At 41.6% G+C, this 20,322-nt stretch overlaps 1 protein-coding gene across 8 annotated transcripts in view; it reads left to right on the top strand.

Moving 5' to 3' along the window:
* ELMO1 (engulfment and cell motility 1) overlaps window positions 1-20,322 on the top strand; it is a 635,207-nt gene that overhangs the window by 581,658 nt on the left and 33,227 nt on the right. For all 8 annotated transcript variants that reach the window (XM_049894506.1, XM_049894502.1, XM_049894503.1 and 5 more), the window contains one exon: window positions 6,741-6,853. In XM_049894506.1, coding sequence (XP_049750463.1) covers window positions 6,741-6,853 — 113 coding nt within the window. The remainder of the gene's footprint in view (window positions 1-6,740; window positions 6,854-20,322) is intronic.

Below are 20,322 nucleotides of genomic sequence, written 5' to 3'. Positions count from 1 at the left end.
CAGCAGGTTGAATAAACTCTATTTTATTTCTAAAACTGTTTGCTGTCCAGTCAATTCCAACTCATAGTGACCCTATAGGACAGAGTAGAACTGTCTCACAGGGTTTCCAAGGAACGGCTGGTGGATTCAAACTGCAGACCTTCTGGTTAGTAGCCAGGGTCTTTAACCACTGTGCCCAAAGAGGAGGTGTTTGTTATTTTCTCCTTTGTGTGACTTAAGTCCATTCACGCAATTATCCAAATGAATAGATATAAAAAAGCTTGAATAGTCTAAAAATAGGTCATTTAACACTATCTTGGGAAGAAAAGGGGACTGCAAGGACAAATTCTAGTGAAGCAGAATAGTAAAATGTGTAAAACCTAAACTCCTAGACCTGGTTCAGAGTCCAACTCCATCACTTATAAGTAGATCTTTAGGCAATTTACTTAACCCATGCTAAGCCTTGTTTTTTTCTCATCACTAAAAATGAAGATGTTAAAAGGGTCTACCTCACTGGGTTGTTATGAGGATTCAATGAAGTAGTGTTTGAAAAACAATTAATACATCCCTGGCCCATAATATCAAGGAAATAGTCTCTCTTATTTTTAGCTGAAGGAGCCCTGGTGGCGCTATGGTTAAGTGCTCAGCTGCTAACCGAAAGGTCAGTGGTTCAAACCCACCAGCCACTCCGCAGGAGAAAGATGGGGCAGTCTGCTTCCATATAAATTTATAACCTTGGAAACCCTTTGGGGCAGTTCTGTTCCGTCCTATAGGGCTGCTATGAGTCGGAATTGACTCGACGGCAATGGGTTTATTATTAAGGGATAATCATAATTTAATAAGTTATGATACTATTAAATATGTAAATGGTAAAATTGACACTGCAAATGTATTTGTATGTGCTTCACCTTGTGTTAAAAGTACAGTAAAAGTGGGCGAGAAAGAAAAAGCAAAAACAGAGCCAGAAGTAAGGCTAATGCCTACACCTACTAAAGACTGCCCACAAGCTGCACTCGAAGCTTCTTTGTAACCAAAGCCAGTAAGACAGGCTTGCCAGTTACACGACATTCAGTGCTCAGAGCATTTGACAATTTTCAAGTGCCTGCCATGTTTCATGTGTTGGCAGTTCAGCAGTGATGAGAACAGACACAGTCCTTACCTTCACGGTGGTTATATTCTATTGGGGAGAAACAGACAATTGACATGGTAAACAAGTTAATTATATAGCAAGTTAAAAGAGGATATATGTAATGAAAAAATAAATCAGGGTATGGGAAATGGAAGGTTTTCAGTTTTAAATGGAGTGGTCAGACTAGATCCCTCTAATTAGGGCGGTGACATTTGAGCAAAGATGTGTGAGAGATTAAGGGAGCAGGGTATGTGGGTCTTCGGGTGAAAAACATTCCAGGCAGAGAGAATCAAAGGTCCTGAGGTAGAAATGGGTACAGGTTCGTAGTGACTACTAAAGAGGCCAGTGTGGGGGCTGGAGCAGAATAAGGGTGGGATAGAGCAGTAGGTAGCGAGGCTAGAATGGTAGACCAGAAACCTGATTACATAGGGTTTCGTTGCCAATTGTAAGCATTTTAGTCAAAGGGAACTACTGGAGGGTTTGAGCAGAGGAGTGACATTATCTGACTTAGGTTCGTAAATGATCATTCTGGCTAGGATACTGGGACTACTAAAGGTCACATTTGGAAGCAGAGAGATCAGTTAGGAGACTATTTTAATAATCCAGGCAAGAGGTAAAGAGAAGTGATTAGATTCTCTAATACACATTAGCTTTATTTTGAAGAGACAACGGTTTTTTCTCATTGATTAGATGTGGTGTGTAAGAGAAAGATGTCAAGGATGAGCTCAAGGATTTTGGCCTGAACAACTAAAGAATGGAGTTGAGATGGGGAAGACTGTGAGTGGAGCAGATTCGGACAAGGAAATTAGGAGTTTAGCTTCAGCTATATCAAGTTGGAGATCTCTAAGAGGCATCCAAGTGTAGAGGCCTAACAGTCAGTTAGGCAAATGAGTCTGAATTCAGCAGAGAAGTCTAGGTTGGCAATATAAATCTGGGCATTGTTAGCATATAGTTATTTAAAGCCATGGGTCTGTATTATACAGAACTAAAGAGGATCAAGGACTGAGCCCTGAGACCCTCCTCCAGTGTTGAGACAGAAACATCAATTTCCATGAACTAACTCTGTCACTCAGCGTGAGTTTCCACTAACTACTTCTAGATTAGGGGTTGGCAGACTATGGCCTGTGAGCCAAACATGGCCCACCACCTATTTTTGTAAATAAAGTTTTATTGGAATACAGCCATGCTCATTTGTTTATGTAGTGTGTATGGCTTCTTCCACACTACAATGACCAAGTTGAGTAGATGTAGCAGACACTCTATGACCCACAAAGCCTGAAATATTTACTACCTGGCCTTTTACAGAAAAAGTTTGCCACCCCTGTAGTCAACGAATACCGAGTAGTAACTCAGGAGAGCAGATCCCAGGTTGAGGAAGGAATCCCATCAGCCTAGTGGTACTGTCTCTCTTCTGTGTATGGGAGTGGCCTCATTGGGCCTACACTTGGAATTGCTTTCCAGAAACAGTGTTACCCTTATGAATGGTTCTTCACATGATTTTCGACCCTCCTCCTTTTGTTTTCTTTTTATTTTTTATTTACAAGACTTCTGGAGACAATCTGAGGAATATTTATCAAAGCAAGGCCAGTGAACCCATGACATTGGCCTCCTTGACCCCAGGCTGAGCATTTCAGCACCCAATTCCAGCCCCTGATGCTGTTACCTGAATTACTCTAGGGTTCACATCTCATCCACAGAAACGCAATGTTCAGATTAATCATGTTTCCATAATATGAGTGAATTTTAGAGCTCCTGAGTTCATTCACAGGGAAAGAAGAAGAAATTGTTTAGAAAAAAAGATAAGTATCCCATTTCCCTCATTTCCTAATCATGTTTTGGAGTCCTTTGAGGTTTATAACCAAAAAAGGGTAACTTTTTTTTTTTCAGTGAATGCAATAAATTTGTTCAAAAAAAGTAACAGAAAAATATTGACCACTATTACCACCAGACATAGTCACATTTACACCAAATACATGAGGAAGATATTGCCCAGATATAATTCTGATTAAAAAAAAAAAAAAAAAACTGTTGGAAAAACCCAGGTACAAAGGGCCACATAAACCAGAGACTACATCAGCCTGAGACCAGAAGAACTAAATGGTACCCGGCTACAACCAATGACTGCCCTGACAGGGATCACAACAGAGAACCCCTGAGAGAACAGGAGAGCAGTGGGATACAGACCTCAAGTTCTTGTAAAAAGGCCACACTTAATGGTCTGGCTGAGACTAGAAGAACCCCAGAGGTCATGGTCCCCAGACCTTCTATTAGCCCAAGATAGGAACCATTCTAAAGCCAACTCTTTAGATGGTGATTGGACTGGACTATAGGATAGAAAATCATACTGGTGAGGAGTGAGCTTCTTGGCTCAAGTAGACACATGAGACTATGTGGGCAGCTCCTGTCTGGAGGGGAGATGAGAAGGCAGAGGGGGTCAGAAGCTGGCTGAATGGACACAAAAATAGAGGGTAGAGAGAAGGAGTGTGTTCTCTCATTAGGGGGAGAGCAACTAGGAATATATAGCAAGGCGTATATAAATTTTTGTATGAGAGACTGACTTGATTTGTAAACTTTCACTTAAAAGTACAAAAAAAAAAACTAAAAAAAAAAAAAAGACCAGACTTACTAGTCTGACAGAGACTGGAGGAACCCCATGACTATGGCCCTGAATATTCTGCTAACTCAGAAATGAAACCACTCCTGAAGTCAACCTTTTGGCCAAAGATTAGACAGGCCTACAAAATAAACAATAACACATATGAGGAACGTGCATCTTAGTTCATTCAAGTACACAAGGCCAAATGGGCAACACCTGCTTAAAAGCAAAGCTGAGAAGGCAGGAAGGGACAGGAAAACTGGATAAATGAACTGGGGAACGCAGGGTGGAAACGGGGAGAGTGCTGGCACATTGCAGGGATTGCAAAAGAATGTCACAAAATAATTTGTGTATAAATTTTTGAATGAGAAACTAATTTGCACTGTAACCCTTCACCTAAAGCACACCAACAGCAACAAAACCTAGGTACAGAGAGAGGAAAACTAGCCCAGAATTTACAGCTAGTAAGCAGCAAGACTTGGAATTGAGCCCTCTCTTTCTCTTTTTTTTCTTTATTATCCCATCTTTCATGTGTATGTGTGTGCTTTAGATGAAGGTTTACAGAGCAAATTAGTTTCTCATTAAACAATACACATATTGTTTTGAGACATTGGCTGCCAACCCCACAACATGTCAACAGTCTCCCTTTCTCAACCTTTAGTTCCCCATTTCCATTCGTCCAACTTTCCTGTGCCCTCCTGCCTTCTTCTCCTTGCCCGTGAGCCAGTGTGTCCATTTAGTCTTGTCTACATGGTTGAGCTACCTGTGTTATTGTTTGTTTTATGGGCCTGTCTAATCTTTGCTGAAGGGGGAACCTTAGGAGTGACTTTAGTACTGAGTTAAAAGGGTATCTTGGGGTTTCTCCAGTTTCTGTCAGACCAGTAAGTCTGGTCTTTGAAAAAAAGGTAACTCATGCAGTCACAGAGTCACTTATTCTGATAGTCCATCCCAGAAGTCAGTTCCACAATACAGACTGCTGTGACTGAGCCTTTCGGAGCCTCACCAAGATTTACACTGAAAAGTCATAATGCATCAATTCAAATTACTCAGAAGTACTTTCAGGTATTTGCTCGTATATGGTCTTTATCTCTGCATTTTCCTCTGTATTCTAATAGCTAACCCCTAGCCAAGCAAAGCTATTCTTTAAAGATACATCTATAATCAAAGAATTGATGAAATTCCCAAACTCTTTCCTCTGAGGTTTCTCTGTCTGTCCTCTGGTGCCTTCCCTTCCTCCCCTCCCTGCCACCCTGTCTTGGAAGTCAGGAGCCCTAATTTATTGCCTGTGTGACTACACCAGTGATTTCCTACTTTCTTTTCCATTCAGAGCAGGGTTCATCAAAGCTGCAGTTTACTGGGTCCATTTTACAAAAGCTGAATGCTGATAATAAATAGTTTTAGTGATCTGAAAGCCTGTGATGAAACCCTAAGAGACCTGCCCAGAAAAGGTTTGACAAATGTACCAAGCTCTATTATTACAGCCGGATTTCCATATTATGCTTTATAAATGTTCAGTTGGAACAGTATCAAATGACAGAAGGTTTGAGACCATTTAAGTCCAAGAATTGTATTAATGGAGTACTAGAACACACTGTCAGATGGCCAGATCCCTTTGTGTAAGCTTCTCATCCTTTGTTCTCATGTGCAAATGGAAGCAGCTTACATGAGGGAGACCTGAGTCTCCCACCTTTGTTCTATGCTTAACCCCTGTGAGTTGTTTTGCTGCCTGTAAGATGGGGATGATGATATTACCATCTACCCACAAAAGTTGATTTTTTTGCAGGGGGAGGGGGTGTTAAGTGAGCTAAAAAGTGCATAGCACAGTACCTGGCTCATAGCAGATGCTTACCAGGTGTTAGTTCTTTCCCAACCTGAGAATGGAACCCCATATGACAGCAGGTATCTGCAGTCTGGTGTCAGAGCAGGCCCAGAGGTTAGGCTGAAGCTGGTGAATATATGAGCCTTGACTGCAGTATAATATGGGCATATAGAGCGTTCAGCTTGAAGAAATGAACCCAAATTCGGTAATACCTCATATTCCTGTCCAATGCTTCTAGAGCCTCTACACTCACACTGTCCCCTTTGGGAGTCACAGCAGCTGCCCAGGAAAGATTCTTATCCCCATTTTACAGACGATGGAACTGAGACTTAAATGAACTACATGACATGTTAGTCATTGGCAGAGTCTAGAGTAAAACTCTAGCCTTCTGACTTGTAGATCTGTGTTCTGGCCAACACTTCCTTCGCTGCTCTGAGGGCTGGGTGCTGCGTCTCCCTGCCCTGCTTCTAGGAAAGCAACTCTTGCGTCACTAGATTTCAGTGCTAGGGTACTATGTAAAATGTCATATGGTAAAAATGTTTGCTTTTAAAAAAAAAAAAGGATTTGAAAATCATCACGTTATATGTTACCTTTACAGCATAGTACATCTAAACTAAATTACGTTATATTAGCCGGAGACAAGATGCAGATAATCGTTAATTTATCCCATCATTATCGCAGTCCCTATGGGCTAGAATCTGGGACAGTGTGGCCGTTCTCATTTGTGAGTAATGGAATTAAAAGCAAATGTGGTCCTGGGGTTTGCCCAAGCTAGTGTTTGCTATGGACTAGGAATTGCCCAGTATTCCTGTTTGGTCAGATCACACGTATTGTCCAGGAGTCCACCTGATACAGGAAAACAACATTCTGGGTGGAGGGAGGGGAGTGTGACCAGGGATTTATTGTCTCGGCCAAGCCGAGTGAATACCCACGTAAATTTGCATCTGTGGCTTTGTAAAACAGGAGAAGTTGTTCAGGATGCCTTGGTCTGGAAAAACATCACTGAAGTGGCTGGTGCTTTTGTGAATGTTCTGTAAATGTCAGAGAAGCAATCATGTTATTATAACATTTATTAACCCATTAGGCTTGTTGAAGGTACTGGGATGTTCATGAAAAGATGCAGCTCCTACTTCCCGGCCCCACCTGCCCATGATCCCCATCCAGCCAAGCACTGTTTCTCAGGGATGCTGTGGACTATGTGCTTATTCCTTTAACAGGGAACTAAAGGAGAAGATTCAGCCGGAGATCTTAGAGCTGATCAAACAGCAACGCCTGAACCGACTTGTGGAAGGGACCTGCTTCAGGAAACTCAATAGCCGGCGGAGGCAAGGTATATTTTGGGGACATTTCAACCTCAGGATGGGTGAACATGAACCTGTTCCATGGGGAACCACAGAGCTTGGGTGTTGATCTATGGGTGGACCACGCAGCACTGGACGTGGGCCAGGACTAGGAGTCCACAAAAGTTCTGGACTCCTCATTCATACTCAGGGAGAGTCCAAGTCCAGAATTACCAAAAGATCCACAGAACTGAAGAGTCATCCTTTGCCATTCAGTGCTGTGAGATGCTAATGGTGGTGTCAACAACAGTAACGTGTCCTGTGGGTTTCCCATATGCCAGGCTCATCTCTAAACAGTTTACTCATAGTAGTGCATTTCATCCTCACGATAACCCTATAATGTAGGTTTCGTAATTATCCTCAGGTTAAGGGTGAGGAAACTGAGGCACTGAGAGGTTAAGTGACTTGCCCAAGGTCACAGAAGAGCAAGGATGCACACTCAAGCAGTTCTATGACCCTTGGTTTTTAATGGCTCACTTACTTTTGGATTTGATCTTGGAGCATTCAGCAAGGACGATCCTTATTCTCAGCTCCCACATACTGATTCTTTCCCAGGTCAGAATTATTTTTCTTGGGCATATAAGTTATCATGACCCAGCATAGAGTAGATTTACTTTCCATAATCTTTCAAGACAAATTTCTAAATAGTCTCTATAAACTGTAATCCCAAAATGTCAAGTTAAAATGAATACCATTAAACCAGTTTCAGCTCGTGGAAAGAATTTCCAGCGGTTTCTTGGCTGGGAAAGTAGAGCTTCTTGATTGTTTTCTTGGTCTCTTGACGTGCTGCTGATTGCAAAGTCAAAGTATGCTTATCACACTGCCCTAGAACCAAACAGCCAAAAAATACAACTGAAAAATAGAAGTTGGAAGAGATAAGAGATGGAAGAAGGGCCAGGAATGGATAACAAAAGGAGTAATAAGCATAAACATTAGCAACCATACAAAAATAAACATTAGCTGTGGTCCAAGGTAAACATGCACAGATATTTCTGAAACATGACAGATGTCCTGTCCAGGCATAGAGCTCATTCACTAATGGTATGTATTTCATGCTTGAATCAAGGCCAGTCCACGGTCATTTATTTTAACCATACTGAATATTCAGTAAATTCAAAGTTTTTCAAATATTACCATTAAAAAATCATCTCGAGGAGCTCCCGACGGCAGAACTTCCTCAGGGAATGAAAACTCAGGTTATTCACAGAGGCTGGGTAACCATGACTGTGAGCTTCAAACTGGACCTGAGGAAAGAACAATGGTAGAATAATAAAGTTGCAGCTGGGACTGAGAAAGGCTCACCTTGGAAAGAACAGTGGAGGAAGTAACTCTTCGCTCCCACTCACAATTGAAGAACGCATTAACTGCCTCCTTTGTCATTACATTCACTGAATTTGGCCTCTTTGTCAGACTAAATAGTATTCTAAGAAGACAGTGTTGCACGGTGGTGAGGACAAGACCCAGGAGCGAGATGGTGTGGGCAGAACCCTTGCTCTACCCCTCTCTAGCCATGTGGCCTTGGGAAGTTTCCTCATCTGAAATGAGGATAATAATGTCAAGCTCTGAAGATTTTTGCAAGGAAAAAAGATGACAAAGAATGGGGCTCTTAGAAAGCAACAATAAAACGTAGCTGATAGTATTCCAGAAGCGTGCGTGGGGGGAAAGCCGGGAGCTAGAAGTTAGTAGATTTGACTCCAGGCTTCTCAACTCTGTGATTGACCAGCTGGGCATTTTTAGGTAGGATATATGGCCTCTCTAGGCCACAAGTTTCCAGCTATAAAATGTGAGAATAGGATTAGATGATATATAAGATTTCTGCTTAGTTAGCCAGAGAGTCAGTTTTATGCTCTGATCTCTTCATTACTTTTGGAAAAAATTAGTACTCAGAATATATTGCCCCAAAAAGGTGATTTTAAAAGTTTTTTATTTACGTGACATTGGACCAAGAGCCCAAAAGTGCTGGGAGTGGTGCTGGCAAAAAGACACCTACTCTCAACCGTGCTCTCTGTACCAAACTGTCGAGCCAAGGTTCAAAGTCACCAAGAGAGACACAACTCACACAGGCACTGGTTGGAACAATATATTACTCACATAGAGAAGAGACAGAGCAAGGTCAGCTTCAGAAGTGGGTTGGTCCCCCAAAGCCAGCGGGTCCCACTGCATAACTGACACAAGGCCGATGGTCTGCAAGCACCCCTGTTCCCTCCCAGCTGGGAACAGATACAGGAGCGAGGTTGACCACGTGCCATAGGATGCTCATGCTTAAGCAGATAAACGAAATTGTACCCAGAACAGACAGGACATTTCTCCAATAAGAAAGAAAACGAAAGTGGGACAGAGGGACGCTCAATTCCCAGCCTACATTATCAGGGAATATTCCAGGTCCAAGGCTTCTGATTAGGTGATCCAAGTTGGGGTCAGAAGCAGTCAATGAACTGTGTTCCCACTTTCCTAGCACCTACCAACCAAAAGCCTACACTGATGCCCAGCTAGAGTCCTTCAGAAGCGAATTCAGAACTATTTTTGACCTCTCGGTGTTCCTATTTCCTGTTTCTAGATATAATCATTTCAGTTGTTAAAGAAATGTTTGTCCCCTATCTGTAAATCCTTCCAATTTTCTAAAAATGAATTACCTAATGAACAAAAAATATTACCATCTAGATTATAAATGTATTAGTTCAGCTCCCTTGGGAGCATGACCATCTGTGTTTAATATAAGTTTATTCTCTGAGTGCAGAAAGGAAGGGTTTTTGGTGTTTGGTAAATGGATTTTAAATCTGGTGACTGGTTCTGCATGCTTAAAAATAGGGATTCAAAGCAGGCTGTGCTGAAATTAGTTTCCTATCACCCCATCAAAAACATTTCTTTTAGATTCACACAGATTAATGAGAACATGCTGTAAAGTCATTTTTAATCTCTTTGGGAAAGATACAGTTCCACGTGAGATCTTAGCCTGAAACATATGACTGCCAGCAATATGCCACCAACAAGTTAAAGAACAGGTATTCCCTATGCAGGATCCCTTTCAACTTGTCTGACAGTGAGCTGGCACAGAGGAGTGGATTTAAGTAATTAACATTATGGGGGAATGTGAAAGAGCTTCCAGTCCCAGAGAACTGGAACGTGGAGGGACAAATATAGAGTCCTTTCCTGTGTCACCTTTGGTTAGAAGGCTCCCAAATTGATAGTTGGTCAGCATTCTACCTTTCTCATTTGCAACTCTGCTACTTAGATCATCTGATGCAGAATTTGCAAACCTGGGTTTCTGGGAATTCTGACCATATTAGACCTGTGAGGCAGTAAATCATGTAAGACCCATTGAGTTGGGGTGAAGTCCCTATCTCTTCACACACTAACTGGGTAGCCTTGGGCAACCTACTCAGTCTCTTGGTGTTCCTGTTTCCTCAGCTGAAAAATGGGGACAGGAGCAGTGGTAGGTCAGTGGTAGAGTCCTTGCCTTCCATGCAGGAGACCAAGTTCAACTCAGGCCAACGCACCTCATGCATGGCCACCAGATGTCCATCGGTGGAGGATTTCATGTTGCTGTGATGCTGAGCAGGTTTCAGTGGAGTTTCTGGACTGAGATGGACTAAGAAGAAAGACCTGGTGATCTACTTCCGAAAATTAGCCAGTGAAAACCCTATGGATCACAACCGCATGATCCCCAGCTGATCACGGGGATGGTGCATTTCATTCCATTATGCCTAGGGTCGCCATAGTCAAGGGCTGATTTCACAGCGCTGACCAGTAACCACCACCAAATGGGGATAATGTTAGTTTCCACATCAAATAGTTATGAGTTAAAAAAAAATGTACAGGTATAGCACTTAGTACAGTGCATAGCATATTATCAAACATTCACTAATAGTAGTATTAATTTTAGTTGGTAGTTCCTCAGAATATCTATTTTTAGACACAGGAGCTAGAGTGTAGCATCGGGTGTTAACATACCTTCTTCTTTCCATCCTACCCCCACCGCAGAGTACAAGGTGCTCATTGTAGAATCCCTCACGATGGAAATTGTCTTGCTTCTGCATTCCTTGAGCTTCTGCAGGAGAGATTTCACAGCTTTTTGTTGTTAGGTCCACTATTTGCTTAATGAGAACCTGCGCACTCAGGGATCCCCCTCCCCTAGTTTTCTTATATTTTGGAACTTAAGATTGCTCTGAGTCACATGCATTGATGGTCTTGATAAAAGCCCAGGGATAAACATGGGAGAGTCATTTCAAAAATGCTAACATGAAACTTGCTCCTTGTTGAGGACATTGCCCATTTGGTTGACGAGCATCCCTTCTCTGAGCACTAATATGGCAAATTTATTTTGGAGTTCAATGCTTGGAGAACCTTATCTCCCCTGAGGAACTAAATCAGCATGCTTCCACCTTTTTGCCAGCAAAGACTATATACCTTACATTTCTCTTTGGCTCAGTCTGAAAACCCAGAGCCAAAAAGGTGATTCAGGCACAGTAACTATAAAAACCCTTTTATGGAGCTGATTCTTTCTCCCCTTGCCCTTGATTGAGATTTTGTTTTAATATTTCATTAAACCTAATCATAACTAAATTTTAGAAACAGGTGAGTGTAAATAAATAGACATTTCCAATAAAGAAATCCAGGTACGTTCCAAATGATACAAATAACAGATGATCGTTGTTCCCAAAAGGTGGAGGGACCGGTAGTGTGGACAAGAAGGGCTACCATTGGCTGGAAGATTGGAAAGACATTAATATTTATTGAAAGCTAGCTCTGTGAAAGCTGCTTGAGGGATATTTTATACCTGTTTTACTCATGTAATTATCATTACTTAACAGATGAAGACCCCCATGTGTCTGTCAGTTTGTCGTACTGTAGGGGCTCGTGTATTGCTGTGATGCTAGAATTTATACCTCGGGTTTTCGAATACCAGCAGGATCACCATGGCGGACAGGTTTCAGCTGAGCTTCCAGACTAAGACAGACTAGGAAGAACCCAGCGGTCTACTTCTGAAAATAATTAGCCAGTGAAAACCTTATGAATAGCAGCAGAACACTGTCTGATATAATGCCGGAAGATGAACCCCTCAGATGGGGAGGCACTCAAAATATGACGGGGAAAGAGCTGCCTCCTCAAAATAGAGTTGCCCGTAATGACATGGATGGAGTCACGTGCACAACTCAAAATGAGAAGAAACAGCACAGACATCCATTAATAATCAGGACATGGAATGTAAGAAGTATGAGTCTAGGAAAATTGGAAATCGTCAAAAATGAAATGGAATGCATAAACTTCGATATCCTAGGCATTAGTGAGCTAAAATGGACTAGTATTGGCCATTTTGAATTGGACAGTCACATGGTCTACTATGCCAGGAATAACACCTTGAAGAGGAATGGTGTTGCATTCATTGTCAAAAAGAACATTTCAAGATCCATCCTGAAGTACAGTGTTGTCAGTCATAGGATAATATCCATACGCCTACAAGAAAGACCAGTTAATACAACTATTATTCAAGTTTGCGTGCCAACCATTAAAGCCAAAGATGAAGAAATTGAAGATTTTTACTAACTACTGCAATCTGAAATTGATTGAACATGCAATTAGGATGCATTGATAATTACTGGTGATTGGAATGCAAAGGTTGAAAACAAAGGAGAAGGATTGGTATTTGGGAAATATGGCCTTGGTGATAGAAATGAAGCCAGAAATTACATGATAGAATCAAGGACATTATACATGAAGAAAGCAAGAGGTCATTAAAAAGACAGGAAAGAAAGAAGAGACCAAAGTGGATGTCAGAAGAGACTGTGAAACTTGCTTTTGAAGGTAGAGTAGCTAAAGTAAAAGGAAGAAATGATGAAGTAAAAGAGCTGAACAGAAGATTTCAAAGGGCAGCTTGAGAAGACAAAGTATTACAACGACATGTACAAAGAGCTGGAGATAGAAAGCCAAAAGGGAAGAACATGCTCTGCATTTCTCAAGCTGAAAGAACTGAAGAAAAAATTCAAGCCTCAAGTTGCAATAGTGAAGGATTCTACAGGGAAAATAGTAAACAACACAGGAAGCATCAAAAGAAGATGGAATTAATACACAGAGTCACTACACCAAAAAGAATTGGTCGACAATCGACCATTTCAGGAGGGAGCATATGATCAAGAACCAATGGTACTGAAGGAAGAAGTCCAAGGTACTCTGAAGGCACTGACGAAAAACAAGTCTCCAGGAATTGAAGGAATACCAGTTGAGATGTTTCAACAAACAAATGCAGCTCTGAAAGTGCTCACTCACCTATGGCAAGAAATTTGGAAGACAGCTGCCTTGTCAACCAACTGGAGAAGATCCATATTTATGACTATTCCCAAGAAAGGTGATCCAACTGAATGCAGAAGTTATCAAACAATAGCATTAATATCACACACAAGTAAAATTTTACTGAAGGTCATTCAAAAGTGACCACAGCAGTATATCGACAGGGAACTGGCAGAAATTGAAGCCAGATTCAGAAGAGGATGTGGAACCAGAGGTGTCATTGTGGATGTCAGATGGATCCTGGTGGAAATACCAGAGATGTTTACCTCTGTTTTATTGACTATGCAAAGGCATTTGACTGTATGAATCGTAACAAGTTATGGATATCATTGCAAAGAATGGGAATTTCAGAACTCCTAATTTTTCTCTTGAGGAACCTGTACATAGATCAAGAGCCAGTCATTGGAACAGAACAAGGGGATATGGTGTGTTTTAAAGTCAGAAAAGGCGTGCGTCAGGGTTGTACTCTTTCACCATACTTATTCAATCTATATGCTGATCAAATAATCCGAGAAGCTGGATTATATGAAGAAGAACAAGGCATCAGGATTGGAGGAAGACTCATTAACAACCTGTGTTATGCAGATGACACAACCTTGCTGAAAATGAAGAGAACTTGAAGCACTTACTGATGAACATCAAGGACCTCAGCCTTCAGCATGGATTACATCTCAACATAAAGAAAACAAAAATCCTCACAACTGGACCAATAAGCAACATCATGATAAACAGAGAAAAGACTGAAGTTATCAAGGATTTCATTTTACTTAGATCCACAATCAACACCCATGGAAGCAGCAAGTCAAAAAATCAAAAGACACATTGCCTTGCTCAAATCAGCTGCAAAAGACCTCTTGAAAGTGTTAAAAAGCAAAGATGTTACCTTGAAGACTAAGGTGTGCTTGACCCAAGCCATGGTATTTTCAGTCACCTCATATGCATGCCAAAGCAGGATGATAAATAAAGAAGACCAAAGAATTGACAACTTTGAATTGCAGTGCTGACAAAGAATATTGAATATACCGTGGACTGCCAAAGAAGTGAACAAATCTGTCTCAGAGGAAGTACAAGCAGAATGCTCCTTAGAAGCACGGATGACAAGACCATGTCTTACATACTTTGGACATGTTGTCAGGAGGGATCAGTCCCTGGAGAAGGCCATCATGCTTGGTAAAGTAGAGGGTCATTGAAAAAGAGGATGACCCTCAGTGAGATAGATTGACACCGTGGCTGTGACAATGAGCTCAAGTATAGCAACGACTGTGAGGATGGCACAGGACCAGGCAGTGTTCCGTTCTGCTGTACATAGCATTGCTGTAAGCTGGAACCAACTTAACAGCGCCTACCAACAACAACAGATGAAGAGCAAGAGCCTAAGGTTTTTATAATTTTACCAAGGACCCTCAGCTAGTACATGGCAGGGCAAGGACTATATCCCACTGTATGTCTGACTCTAAAGCCTTTGGTTACACCGTTATCATATTTAAAAGTATTTGGGGGCTCTGGAGTCATCTTTAGCTATTATAAGAGACAGCAGTCTCCATGGAAGCAGAATTCTGAGATGAAACGTGACTCTGTCATTTTGAAGAACATCCAGTGAGGTGAGGTATATTTGAAAGGCAGAATAACCTTTGCCTCTGTAGTTGCTGTTTCCCTTTACTGGAACAATAGAAAAATCTTGAATCTCAACACCTGGAAGAAGGCCTTTTAAAAAACATTTCTGGGGTCCCGTATATCTTAAGGCTTTCCCTGGGAAAAACTCAGCCTTAAGCAAGAAGCAGACCTTTTCCTCACACTGAATACTTTGCACACTTTAACCTCGGAAAGATATAAAATCCTAATGGAGGTGCCGTAAAGAAGTGTATTAGAAAATGCCTCTGTGCTCTCAAACAGCCAACTGCTGTCCGGGGACCTCGCATCTAAGACAAAGGTGGCCCTCTGCTGCCACTACAGAGCCACTCAGGACTTGGTTCTTGCTGTGCCCATGCCTCACTGACTGGGCAGCATTTCCCACTCACCAGTGATAGCTGTTCTTCAGCTCATCCATCTCCGCTAAAGACCTGCGGCCAGCTCCAAACCTCGGTTCAGCCTTGATGGAGACAGAATACAGGCTGCTGTGTACCATGAAGTTGCCACTAGCCACCTGTGACTATATAGATCAACTAAAATTAAGTAAAAGTAGAAATTTGTTTTCTGGATATTGGAAAACACAGATACAGAATATGCCCATCATTGCAGAAGGTTCTGTTGTTACACAGCACAGCAAGAATTAGAGTCGTCAGTAGTCGTTAGCTCCAGGATAATCTATGTGACGTTAGGAATGGAGCCCTGGTGGTATAGTGGTTAAGAGCTAAGGCTGCTATGTGACATTAGGGAGAGCTTTAATCAGCCCTGGAGAGCTTTCTGCCAGGCCCATGAGCTTTGAAGCCAGCTTTTCCCTCTGATCCTTTGCACACATACATGAAAAGAAAGAAGAAATGAAGCACAAAATAGTCTCTGTATTTTGAGCCTCTGTGTTTGGGGGGAGGGGGTGAAAAGATGGCTATTAACATGCTCTTCTCCTTTTTTTTTTTTTTCCTCCATAATCGACTAGAAGACCTCCATGTTAACTCTTATTTTGCTTTAAATGCTAGGAAACAATCTGTGATAATGTTCTCACTGCTTTCTGCTAATTGCTTTTAGTGACGGAATTCACTTACTCATTGCCCAGAGGGTTTGAGGAACTAGTAACATCATGCTGGGTTTTGAAAGGAAAGTACACATTTTTCTTGCCATTACATAAACTGCAAATCAAGCTGCTGGTGGTACCTGACATGGGACTGTCTCACCCAGCATGCTGGTGTGGGCTGGCTGAAACCAGCAGTTCTGCTCTCCTTTATAACAGCTGGAAGCAACGATGGTGAAGTGGTAGAATTCCCACCTTCCATGCGGAAGACCCAGGTTCAATTCCCAGCCAATGGATCTCATGTGCAGCCACCACCTGTCAGTGGAGGCTTGTGTGTCGCTATGATGCTGAACAGGTTTCAGTGGGGCTTCCAGACCAAGTCAGACTAGGAAAAAAGGCCTGGCAATCTACTTCTGAAAATCAGTGTCTCACAATGGTTTGATTTGCAAGTGATCACAGGGTTGGTGCACAACTGGGCAGCATTTTATACCATGGGGTTGCCATGAGCTGAGGGCCAACCCAAGAGCAACTAACAGCAACAACAACTTTTCAAACAGAACTAAGCAAGTTATCACATCTCTAAAAAAAAAAAACCTTCCCAAAATTAAGGGCTAGCTTCTATCCTGAGGGAGATAACAGCTGAGTATCCACCCGTTTGATTACGGGTCAGGACAACCCTGTTCAAGTTTTTTCAGCCCCTTTTTACAATTTTTTGCCATCCATTCAAGACTTCCTATTTGATGAGGTGGAGTTGACCGTGTCACTTACAGCAATGTGCACCTATCTTTTTTTTCTCTCTTCCTTTCAATAATGGACAGAGAAAGAGGAACTTATATAGTGTCTTGCTTATCTAGAGCTGCTACAACAGAAATACCACAAGTGGGTGGCTTTAACAAACAGAAATTTATTTTTCTCAGTTTAGGAGGCTAGAAGTCCCAGTTTAAGGTACTGGGTCTAGGGTAAGTCTTTCTGTCCTGTCAACTCTGGGGGAAGGTCCTTGTCTCTTTTCAGCTTCTGTTCCTTGGTTCCTTGGCCATCTTCATGTGGTGTGACATGTGTCTTCCCCCATTTGTGCTTGCTTTCTTCTATGCCTGATCTGCTCTTTTATATCTTAAAAAGTGAATGACTTAAAACACACTCTACACTGACATGGCCCCATTAACATAACAAAGAACCCTATGGGATTACATCCACAGGTATAAGGATGAGGGTTTACAACACAGAATTTTGAGGGGACACAATTCAATCCATAACATATAGGATAAGAGAAGAATTAGCCAGAAGAAGGAGGAAAACCAGGGACAAGTGGTGCGATAAAAATCAAGAAAATCTTAAATTCTGGAAAGAGGCAATTCTGTCAGCTATGCACCAGATATTTTTATGACACGTTTCTGGGCAGCCTTCCATGTTTCTTTTAAACAAACATTGACTGCAGCCTTGCAAGGAAAGTGGTTGTTTTGCCTCCTGGAACTCTGATAAATAGCCACTGTCCTCTAGTAGTTTTTGAATGTGAGGCTATATCACACAAGAGACCTTCCAGGTTCATATTTTCCCCTCTCACTCAGAGTTCCTGATTTGTTCCTGCCCCCTCCTTCCCAGACCTACTGGTCTGCAAACACCTGTTTCTACGATCTTTCTCTTAGCTGCTGTTAAGAGCTTCTTGGCTTCGTCTTTCATGTCTACCTTTCATTTCAATGATGTTTTTGCTACACCCAGTTGAGTGCTATGAGCATAGTAGGCACTCTGTGAATATTCACTGAAAATTTAGGGGGAAAAAAAGTTGCCATCCAGTCAGTTCTGACTCGTGGCAACCTCACGTGTGTCAGAGTAGAACTGTGCTCCATAGGATTTTCAATGGCTGATCCTTTCAGAAGTTGATCACCAGGCCCTTCTTCCAAGGCACCTCTGGGTGGACTGAAACAGCCAACCTTTCAGTTAGCAACCGAACACCGTAATCATTTTCACCACCCAGGGACTTCTTGAATAAACTGACCCTAAAAGAATATAAGCAGCAAAATTTCTTTGAACTTTGATATTTTATCTTACAAATAAATATAAATTGTATGTTTTACTCTATAATATATCTGTGTACCAATTAAATTTTTTAATTTCTCCTTACCCCAACTAATTGATCTTTGATTGTGCCTTATTGATCCTTTGGCTTCAAGTCCCACTACTAACCTCAAGAGTTTACCCCAGCTTGAGAAGCAAGGGATTCCTATAAAGAACATGCTAAGACCTTACTCAGAACAAGACCAGCATGTCCAAGCAGCATATCTCTGCTGACCTTCTTCTTGGCTTTCTATCACCCTTTAGTCACTCACGTAGCCAAAAATCCCACTTTGGAGATAACAGCTGCTCCAACTGGCTTTGTGGTCATCACAAGCTATTTAGAGGAGGCAAAAGATCCTTTAGGGGAAAAGGAATCACTGCAGCCTGTCATGCCAGACCCACAAGAGGCTCCATCACAAGCACTGTTGGTACTCAGGGTCAAAGCATGGCCAACTCCTTTGGAACTAGTTATTGTGAATTGCAAGTCAAATCCACAAATGCGGCCTCCTCATGGAAAAATGATAATGACACATTATCCCAGTTAAAATGGGTGTGAATTATTCAGGGAATAGCTGTGTTCCCTCACTTTGAAATGCTCTCCCAGTAAAATGATCCGTGTTTGGTATATATAAAGCATAATTTTGAAGATTTATCAAGTCCAGATGTTTTCCTAACCATAAAATAACTTTATCCTCTCAAATCATTCCAGCAGAGTTCAGATTCTTTTAGATACATTTATTGCCATATTCTGGCTACATGTCAGGAATTCCAAAGCCCCATTTGTAGATGAAGAAGATAGAAGTCACAGAAGCACTTTCCTTCTGGGAATGACGTATGGACAGTTTTGTGTGGCTTTTATTTTCATTTTCAAAATTTGTTTTTTTCCTTTTAAAAGAATCATAGTTAAAACTGGTTCTGCAGAGAAAGCAATTTCAGATGGGAAAAAACAGTGCTTTTCTTAAAGTGTTATGGAGAGCTTTATAGTCAGAGTACTTGCAAAACTGTTTGTGACTGAGACCACAGAGTTGGCCAACTGCTCATGACAATACAGAAGGGCTTACAGGTAGTAGATGCTTTGTACCTTGAGCATTTTTAGCCTTAATTTATCAATTTTGCCAGCACCAACTGTGCAACTTCTATATGCCAGGCACCATGCCAAGGGATTGGGACAGTGTGATTAGGAAGACAGTGACTGTCTTCTCTGTACTGCCAGAGCTGATGTTATCCTGGAGTCCTCTTCCCCGACCAGTGATTGTTCCTAGTACACCCACTAGGACAGGTTGCTTAGCTAGGGTCTGTGGCACATAATGCGGAATACTAGGGTGGTTGACATGTGGAACCCAGTAATCCCAGTCCAAGCCAAAGCAGATGCCGTAGCAGCTCGGGGGATGGGGAAAGTCCTTCTAGCTGCAGTGACTGAAGAGGGCTTCCTGGAGGAAGCAGAGTCTAAACTGAGCCTTGAAAACAGCCAAAGATTGCTGTTACCATTCAGGTTCCACATCTATAAAAAGTGGTCTTTGCCTCCCTCTCCCTACCTCATGGGTGTGTTCATAATTTTTTGTTACGTCTGGGGGCAGAAGAAATAAAGTTGAGGGAGTTATTCACAAGAATGATCGTAAGTTCCTGGTCATATCTATTCTGAGGACTAAACTCTAGGAATTAGTGAGAAAAATGATTGTGAATGTCCTCATTCTTTGGGTAAATTCCTGAATTACTTAGATAATTTCCTCATGAATTCCAACCCCTGTATGTTCCATTAGCATCCTTAACCTGCACTGACTGTGTGTGAGTGTTAGTTTCAGGGGTAGAAGCTCCATGTTTCGAGGTGACTAATATAATCACAGCCATCTCAACAATCTTAAAATTTCAGAGGAGAAAGTAGAAGGAAAAAGTTCCAAAAAAGCTGTTTTTCCTATATGTCTCCCTTTTGGTCAGACCTAAGTGGGTAAGGAATAGCTCCCTTAGTGATTGTAGGTAATGATAAAAGACTTTCTGGCAACTGCCACCTCAGAAAACCTATTGCCATTGAACTTGAAGAATTTAATAATTTTCCCAATGGTTACCAAATTTATATTAAGCGGGACAGGCACTAATTAAATGTCAAAATCGAAAGGGGACTTTCTTCCCTGAGCCCTAGAATTAATTCTTTTTAAAAATTTATTGTGCTAAATATATATGTAACAAATAGTTTGCCATTTCAACATTTTTCATGTGCACAATTCAGTGGCATTAGTTATGTTTGTTGCATTGTTCAACCATTACAATTATCCGTTTTCCAATTTTCACATCACCCTTGACAGAAGCACACTGTGCCCTAATCAGGGATATCCGCGTTTTCCCTCCCTCCTGCCCACTCTTGGTAACCACAAATAAACAAATTTTCGTCTCTGTACACTTCGCTATCCTAGGTATTTCCTGTAAGTGGAATCACACAATATTTGTCCTTTTGTGACTGAC

The sequence above is a fragment of the Elephas maximus genome, chromosome 8, assembly GCF_024166365.1.
Source record: "Elephas maximus indicus isolate mEleMax1 chromosome 8, mEleMax1 primary haplotype, whole genome shotgun sequence".
In the NCBI taxonomy this organism is placed as follows: domain Eukaryota; kingdom Metazoa; phylum Chordata; class Mammalia; order Proboscidea; family Elephantidae; genus Elephas; species Elephas maximus.
This window is presented reverse-complemented; position numbering and strand designations above follow the sequence as displayed.